At 55.8% G+C, this 9,097-nt stretch overlaps 1 protein-coding gene across 1 annotated transcript in view; it reads right to left on the bottom strand.

The window, feature by feature from the left end:
* Positions 1–844: 844 nt before the first annotated feature.
* The window catches only part of VWC2 (von Willebrand factor C domain containing 2), a 47,946-nt gene continuing 39,693 nt past the window's right edge, over positions 845–9,097 (bottom strand). The window contains exons 3-4 of the mRNA XM_037041309.1: positions 2,128–2,504; positions 845–856 (exon numbers count right to left, since the gene is read on the bottom strand). Of these exons, the coding sequence (XP_036897204.1) occupies positions 2,353–2,504 (152 nt within the window). The 3' untranslated portion in view covers positions 845–856; positions 2,128–2,352. The remainder of the gene's footprint in view (positions 857–2,127; positions 2,505–9,097) is intronic.

Here is a 9,097-nt window from a genome sequence, read left to right as displayed (position 1 = left end):
CCCGCCTTGTCCCCTCCTGCTGCAGCACTTCGTGGGGACACGAAACACCAGTCTGAAGATTTAAAATACACGAGCACTTTACAAAACTCGTGGTCTGTCAGTTTTCTAATTATCCTTGTATCTATATTTGTATCCACTTCATACTCCCCTGGAAATTTCTCTCTTTAAATTCCTTTCTTAAGGTATAAACATGGTGTAAGTGGAAAATATATATGTCCTTGTCGAATTCTGCAAATGCTTCTGCTAAGCCCTTCACTGTGCGTTTTTTTGAGGTTCTTCTTTTTTTTTTCTCTTGCAGTCTCCTTTTCTCTTGCGTCTTCTTCAGCTCTGTGTTCCTGTCCCAGTTCCCACACACCCCCCCCCATTGGCCAGTCCCTCGGGAGCCCCCTCCAGGAGCTGCTCCGTGTCCCCACAGCCACGCCCGGGGGAAACCACTTTACGTCTTGACCGGCCCTGTTGGATTTTGCCGCCTCTCGTCCTTGACAGACCCTCTGAAGTCTCAGACGGACCTCTGGAGTGTCTTCCTCCGGATGCCATTCCCACGCTGCTTGGTGACCTGACTCCTAGCCCAAACAGCGTTCTGAATGTCCTCCTGGGTGCTGTGATCCTTCCAGAATGATGTCAGTATCCTGCCCGGGGCCAGTGGCCGCCAGGGCAAAGGTCCTCCTCAGGCAACAGCCAGCATTCAAAGCTGCTGTCCCCTCTTCACAGGAGCTGTCTTAGCTTTCAGAAGAGAATTTTTGTTCTTTTTTTATTCATAAAGAAGCCTTTCTCTCTGCCCCGGTGGAAGGCACTGCGGCGAGAGCCTGCAAAGAGAATTTGAACTTCAGCGCTTTACTGCTGTAACTGCACATTTCTAGTCACGTGGGTTAGTGAGCATCACGTGACTTAGGAGAGGATGAAGAGGTGCCATTGCCGTCTGTGCCGGCACGGTCACAGGAAGCCATCTGAAGGTGTCTTTGCTCCAGCTGAACCCTCACCCTGGTGCAATTTCCCACCTGCTGTAATTTCTCATTCGTGTTATGTCCGGCACCCAGAGTCCTGAAGGCGGGAAACTGGGCTTCACCCCCTTCTTGTGATGTAAATCGCAGTGATTTACCCTCAGTGGGCACTCTGCCCAGATTTGGGGGAAACCCTTGTATTTGCGCTGCACAGGCTTCAAGCAGTGGCTTTCGTCCCGCCCTTCCCCCTGCACCTGCGCAGGCTCTCACCCCCTTTCCCCTCCATGTGCCAAAGGCTGGCAGGTTGACAAAGGCAGGAATGGCCTCTACTACACATGGATCAGACTGGTGGGGCTTGGAATGAGTGGCCTGCAATGACGGGATAGGTGTAGCGGGCAGGTGGTCTTCCGAGTTGTTTGTTCGAGCCCATTGGATGGAAAAACTGCCCTGTTCCCCTGCTGTGGAGGCATGACTGACAGGTGTCCATCACACAGGGGGGACGGTGATGCCAAGGAGACACAAGAGCCCCTGAGGGGAGCGCTGGGGCTCCTGTCCCACATTCAGATTGAGGTGCAGACTCGCTGGGGAGCTCGTTTGCCTTAACTCCCCCCGAGACAGGCCAGGGTGCTCCAGCCTGATGGCACCATGACGCACACTGTCCAGCCCACCTGGCCCTCAGTCTGGGGACAATCTAAAATCATGGTGAGGAGAGACAGTAATGCCAGTGAAAATGAAACACACCTGTGTCCGTCCAATGTGGGGGGGGCCCTCAGACGGACAGCAAAAGTGCCCCTTAGTTATCTCCCAGCCACACTGCCCACAGGACAGCATGGAGGTGACAAAAGCATGGAGGTGGTCCAGGGGACAGTGAATTAGGATCTTCCGAGGAGAGATGCTAGACCCAGTTGTGAAAGGGGACGGAATGGGGACAATTTCAGGAGAAATCAGCCCCCTTATTTCACGATCCATCAACGTGCGCACAGCCCTGCGGTGGGGACGGAATCAACTACACCGGTGACAGGGTCAGAGCCGGAAAAGACACCAGGCCCACGGCAGGGACAGTTGGCAGCACAGATCTTTAATCGGCATCTCTAGAACACCCCCGTGTGAGCTCCCTGACAGAGGGACCACTGGAAAGGCCGTGCATGCGCCACAGCAAGCTTCACTACTCACTGCGAAAATGCACATTCAGGGAGAGGCCTCGCACCCCCAGTTCCCGGAGGTGCTTTGAAATGCACGCACTTCCTCCTCCCGCAGTGGCCGTGACCAAGAAAAGCAAAAGTACCCACAGTTTTCCACCGTTCCTTATCCACAGTCTGCTCCGCCTCAGGGGCGGCCCACAGAGCCAGCCCGCGCGTCCGAGGCAGGAGCGCCCTCTGTGGCAGAGGCCGGCACAGCACGCGGCCCGGGGCTACATCTGCCGGCACTCGTGCCTCGTGCAGGTGGCCTGCCTCTCGATGCGCCACGTGCCCTCCTCGTAGGTGCAGTGGCAGATGGTGCACTCGTCCGTCTTCACCTCTCTCCCGGCCGGGATGACGGCTGTCTCCGCGAAGCAGTTGGGACCTGCAAGGCAGAGACGTGATTCATGGCGTGTGTGTGGACATGTATCACGCATTTCATTCGTGGTCAGCCTGACAGCCGTGTTCACGCACACTCTCTTGCGGAGGGCAGTGGGGAAGTTATCGTGTAAGTGATGGGCAGCTCCCCCACACTTCTGCTGAAACAGGACCAGTGGTATTTAAAGCTTGGGGGATACCTGACACAGCTGCCGTTTTCACAAGATTATCCCACTTGGGGGCCTTACCCACAGGCCAAATCTGCAATCATTTGAGTTAACTAATTCTAAATAATCATAGAGAGAAACACAACCATGACTTTCAAAGAGCCACTCTCATTCCTCCCGGCGCTTTTCGGAGTGATCATTTAAGCCAGCTGCTCTAAATAGCCTGTAACCTGCGTCCCGCCCATGGCACCTGGCGTGGCTTTGATTCAGGACAGTCCCTGTATGGCCCCTGGCACAGTTGCCCACCCCCGCCCAGAGCTTGCTGCAGGTTGGGAAATTCGCTCCGGAAACAAATTCCTGAGTGAGGCTGCCGCCCCCACTCCAGGGGGCCAGGCTCTGAAGAGCCCCCTGTCTGGCACCTGCCAGGGCTGCGTCTTCCCCACCTGTCCCCAGGGACTCCTGGGGTCCGAGGTCAGCTTCCGTGCCACCCGCACAGGTGACCTGAGCTCAGGGTCAAGGACAGGACTCCAGGGTCACACAGACTTCCAACGAGTTGAAACGGTTTCAGGTGTGGCCTACACACCAGATTCAGGTGTGAACCTTGGCCCCGCCCTCGAGCTTCTCTCCAACACGTGAGCACCTGACCCCACTGTGGCTGAAACCTGGCCGGGCTTGGTGCCTAGGCAGAGAGCTCCGATTCTCCCTCTCCCTTCTTCTGCTTGCCAGGTCTTTGATAAAGTACCCGACAACCTTGTGGTGGTGGCCTTCTCTTTGCCGTGGAGGTCTCCCCTCACATATGTTACTAAAGCCTTGTGGACATTTCTATCCCACAAAGCAGTGTTGGAAAATGAAGCAATAAAACATGAAGTGTGGCGGACCCCTTTGCCCAGCAAGTGCAGAGCCCAGAGGCAACACTAGAGGGCAGCACAGGCCAATTCTCCAGACAGGTATGTGGGTCACCCCCACCCCCCCACCCCGCGCCCCAGCCCCCATGGCCCAGCACCAAAATGCTTCCTGACAACAGCACCTACTCACCTGTCCTGGTGACGTCGACCACGGGTTTTGGTTTTTCCTGACCTGGATTTCAGAACTACCGATTATATCAGCCATTGACACGTGACCTACAGCTGTTGGGAGGAAACCCTCTTGCTACCCCACCAGATTTGTGCATTGCCTTTGTTCATCCAGAGCAGCGGGGGCAGCGGCAAATGGCGGACAGTGAGGCCAGGAGCGCTTAAACCGGAGAATTTTATACCTCGAGGGGACCTTTGTTCAGATTCCCTCAACACACAGGTGGGGAATTGAGACAGAGGGACCAGCTGGGGCCAGACTGGAGCTGTCCGGGAAGCGGGCACCTGTCTCTCCAACATTCCAGTGCCACCCACCACGCCAGGTGGCACCCGTATTCCAATAGTTCGGCCACGAGGGGCAGTGCATGGGCCGGCCATCACTGCCGCAGAGTTATTCTGAAATTACCTATTTCAAAATAACAACAACACAGCAACACAACAAAGGCTTAAATAAAAGCAGATGATGCCGAAAACATGGTGACTCTCCCGGGGAAAAACTGACAGCCAGCCCCATCCTTAGCTCTCTGCGCCATCCTATAACAGGATGGTCCCAGCAGGCACGCAGCGTATCTGTCCACCCAGATGCTGGGCTCTGATGACTGAAACAGTGCCCCAGAGAGCAGCCTCAGAGCCGGAGAGGCCCTGCGGTTCCTGGTGCACCATGGTGCTCTCTGTCTGAAGTCTCCTCGGCCCTGTGCAGGGTGCTGGTGGGGCCCCTTGCTCCCCTGCTCCTTCGGCCCCACCTCCAATTCTACGGAAGCTGCCCTTCCAGGAGGAAGCTCTGAAGCATCTCCGAATCCTCGGGAGTCAACGCGGCTGAGTGCCTTTGAACCCTGCAAACCTGTCACAAGGAATCGGGCAGAGCCGCCCTCAGCTGAGCATATCAGAGGCATCGCCAGTGAACGCAGACTTTGTGTTTGAAGTTGACTTGGCAGGTCGAGCCAGGCTTCCTGGATGTGAAGGCTGAGTAAATAAAGCAACTCCACCACTGTAATTAAGAGAATCGTCAAGCTAATTGTGCCATATTTATTCATGGCAAACGAAACTGTCTTGACAGGTAATGACTGAATGCAGATAAGCCTGTCAGAAAAGGGAGGCGGAAGGGGCATCTTAAAATAGGATGACATGTCAAAGCTTATGGAAAAAACAAAAAAAACAAAACAAAAAACTTCCCCCCCACAGCTCTGGTTCTGGAACTGCCCTTGGAGAACACTGGATGGTTTTTCCAAAGACATGTTTCGCCGAAGCACCAAATAAAATATGAGTTCTCCAAACAGCACATCCGAGATCACCCCTCGGGAACTATCTGGTCCTTCCGTAGGCGTGTGTGGCCTTAAAGGAGCATTGGCGTCCATTGCCCTGTTTTCAGGACTCTATGAGACCGAAGTCATCCTCTGTACAGATGTGGGAGTGGAGGTTCAGGGGTGTGAAGGAAGTAGATTAATTCCTTCTCATTTTTCATGTAGTTTGGGCAAAATCAAACTGGTGTGGCTACAGGCTTGGCAACAGCCCCATTCCCTCTAGCTCTGGTGGACAGACAATGTGTCCCGGGACCTCCAGTCAGGTTCTTGGGGTCCAGAGCTCAAAGACCCAGGTGCCCAGGCTTGCCACGCCCTTGGGCACAGAGCCTGGCCCTTCCCCTGGGGTCTTCAGTTGTCCCTTCATTCATTCCTTTTGAATGTGGTACATGGTACGTGCCAGCGCAGGGCGCGTTCTCTGAGCCTGGTGCATCGCTCCCTGGTGGCACTCTGCAGCTCCCCGCGCTCCGGTGCCTGACACTGCACCCCCTTCCTTTGCTCCATGGTAGCTGCTGTCCCAGCTGGTACCAAATTCGGACACAAGTGAAAGGAGAACACAGCCTTTCTCTTTTTCTCACGTCTCCCTTTCCAGCAGTCTTTAGGAGTGACTCATCTTTCAATACTTATTTTAGCAGCATTTCGGTCAGTGCCATCTCCCAGTGGAATTGTTAAAGAATGTGGGTGAACAGACTCTAAACCCCTTCCCAGAAGTTAGCTAAAATGGAAGGCTTTCCTCACACACTCCCCTGTGCCCTTGGAAAGCTGGAGAGACAGCCTGACAGACCGGGGGCAACGCTGGGTGTGGCCATTTAAACTTCACGGGTCAACTGTGTGTCTGCTTCCAGTGGCAATCAGAAGTCTCTTAGCAATAAGGGGACACAGATGGGCTTCTGGATCTCTCCGTCCTCAGAGAGAACGGGGCTTTGCTCCTTCCCTTACCCCTAACAGGCCTTAGGGCTGGGCACAGGCAGGAGGTGGGACAGGAGTGAGGAACTAGCTGGTCAGGACAGGACAAAGGACAAGCAAAGACCAACCATGAAACACAGGGCAACTGGAGTAACTCGGAAGACCAAGCTGTGCCCCGTTCATGGCGGGGTCTGTCTGAGAGTTGGTCTCCCAGCTGCGTGGCTGGGTGTTACTGGGGGAAGAGGGATGAGCCAAAGAAGGAACTCTTTGGCCTATTAGCAGACTTTAGAAGGCATGTGGGGAAGCCTGGACTTTCTCGGTTTAAAAATAAAGCTATTCCACGTTTCTCACATCACCAACGGGAAGACAACCCTCAGGGAGAAATGGCCCAGGGAGAAGGGACATCAACACAAGGTACAGCTGTACGGTCTTTTATCAAGAACTAAGAAAACGTTGGGGGTGCCTCACAGAGTTTCAGCTGCACAAAAGGGCTGCTGAGACCCCAAGGGCGCAGTCCCCCACAGCGCGACAGGGTGCTGCCCACAGTCACGGGTACCTGAGCCTGGGGACCGGGGCAGTGCTGGGCGAGAACTATAAGGAGCTGGGGGGCAGGGGTGCGATCTGCATGTCGGAGGTAAGGAATCGTTGCCCCAGGTCCCTGCACACACACCTTGAACCGCACCCCTGGGTAGCCACCCACCGGTCTGAGTCAGCTGAACCAGTGACTGGCTTTGGATGGTGGAGCCACAGCGAGTGACAGAGGCTGGGAAAATGTGCGCCTGCCAGGGGCTGCGGGCTTTCGCTGCTTTTCAGAGCCCAGAGCCCACGTGTGAAGAAACCTGGGCCAGCCCACCTGAGGAGGCGGGGTCGTGGGGAGCCGTGTGGGTTACAGGATCCTGACCTAAGTAAGAGAATCCTTACTGTAGGCCGCCAGCCCTGCAGTGGCTGCCGGAGGTGAAGGCTTGCTGATACAGTGCTCTCGGGATCTCGTTCATCTGCTGGGAAACCCAGGGCTGGAGGCTCTGGTAGCTCACAAAGGGGGTAAGGGGGGAGTCGCTGATGGATCCCTACCCTCCGCCTGAACTTGGCATTCCCGTCACATCAACACACAAAGCCAAAGACACTTCCACACGACCGTAAGGGAGCAGGACTTCAGAAGTAGTCTCTACAATTTTTCACAAGGCAAAGGAAGACCTACAAAAAATAAATATCGCGTGTCAACCACGCAGCAGAGCCGGCAGCACCAAGCTCCTGTCCACCCTTGGGGACTCGGAGAACAAGGGGAAGCTGAAGGGCCTCTGGGGTGCGCCCTGGGGGGACTGCCAGGGATCTTCAGTGAGCTGGGGTGGCTGAAGCAGGACAGAGGCCAGGGAAGGTGCAAAGGTGGCAGGAAGCTTCAAGGCTTTGCTCTGGCTCTTGCTTCTGCCCTCCCCTACTCCGATGCCATCCTAAAGGCAGCGTTCATGTAACGGGGCCCAGAGAAGCCCGCCGTCAGCTCAGGTGGGTGTCTGGCAGATCCTGCATGCCAGCTTGGCACTGCGCCGGGGTGCCCACCCCTCTGGACATGCCCCTGGGTCCCCCAAGCCACCAGCAGGTCATCCACTGAGGTCGGTTCCGGCTGGAGCCTGCAGTTCAAAGACGCTGCCCACAGGGGGCACTGCGGTCCAGGTCACACTCACATCTGCTCTTTGGGAGTCAGGGAGAAGGAAGGTCCAGTTAGGGGCCCCGGGGAGAGGCCCAGGCCCCAGCAGCTGTGCTGGACTAGGCTCTGGGGGAAGGTGCCCTCGGCAGGGACACGCAATCCCCGAGCAGCGTGACCACACAACAGGGACAGCCACCGATGCGGTTCTGACCAGCTGGGTGGAGGGGCTTGACCTGCCCAGCTCTCGCCTCTCCATGGGAGTCCCACGGACAGCTCTGTCCACGTCTTCCCCGTCCACTGACCCTGCTGCTTCTGCGGTGGCCCCTCCTCCTGGAACGGCAAGCTAAACACGTGACCTTCTCCATGGACATTGTCTCCAGCCTGTTGGCCCCGCCATTCCTGAAATCACGAACCCACACTGCAAAGTGCCTGCCTGCCTGCCGGTGGGGTGGCCATGGTGTCACAGTGGGGAACATGCGGGACCGAGGACGGGGGCTGGCGCGGTGCTGCCGGCCACCCGCACACTCCCACATGCCCCTCAAGGTAGCCCTGCAGCACAAGAGCAGGGCGCTCCACCCCAGGACAACCTCTCTGGCCGCTGTTCTCCTAAAACACTTTGCAGATGACAAGCCGTGTCCTCAGAGGAGCCAGGGTGTCTGCCCACAGAGGTGACTCACAGAAGCAAAATGCCACTGCCTGAGAGGCTGGGACCACAGAAACGTGTTCCTCGCAGTGGTAGAAACTGGGGGCCCAAGAGCAGAGTGCTGGTGAAGGCCCTGTGCCTGGCCTGCTGCAAATGCACGGGTGAAGGAAGCCCTCGCATGTCCTTCCTCTGGTCCTACCTTCCAGTTCCTAATGGGAGGACTGGGGGGCACCCCCAGGGTCTCTGACCCTGCACCTTGTAGCTGCCGTGCATTTAGCACGTGGGTGTCTGGGACTTGCTTTCACAGAAGGAGCACTCTGACACCTCCTTGGCTGGCTGCCACAGTGCTGCGAGGGGCCCTAGCCCATCGGCGTTCATAGGAGCTTCATGCTTGTAACCTGAAAGGTGTTTTTATTGTGTTTTATTGTAAGGGCTGAAGGGAACATCTCACTTGGGCCTCAGAAAAGGAAGTAACTAGGCTCCTTCCAAGGAGCACATTTTCTTCATTTATTAGCACCATGGATCATGGAAGGGATGGGATCTCTCCCCTTGGCTACTAGAAAATGCAAAACAGAATTTGCATTTCATCTCTACTAAGCAGATGTGACCTTCAGGGTCATAACCTTGCCACTGGATTTATCTTTTCTCTCTGTCCTCTCAACTTGCTTCCCATTTGAATTTTAAATGTCCTCGTCACCTCTGTCTTGCGTGAGCCTTGTCAAATCTTCCAGAAACGACGTGGGGTGCAGTGGGTACAACTCCTTTGTCATGTACACTTGTCAACTTTGATCTCCAACCCAGCCCCCGAACACCAGGGGCTTCCCGGAGCAAGAGTCCAGCTCCCCGCCAGGCAGGCTGCAGCCTCATCCGACTG

This window comes from Sturnira hondurensis, unplaced genomic scaffold (genome assembly GCF_014824575.4).
Source record: "Sturnira hondurensis isolate 20B ecotype Veracruz unplaced genomic scaffold, ASM1482457v3 Scaffold0002840, whole genome shotgun sequence".
Taxonomy (NCBI): Eukaryota; Metazoa; Chordata; class Mammalia; order Chiroptera; family Phyllostomidae; genus Sturnira; species Sturnira hondurensis.
This window is presented reverse-complemented; position numbering and strand designations above follow the sequence as displayed.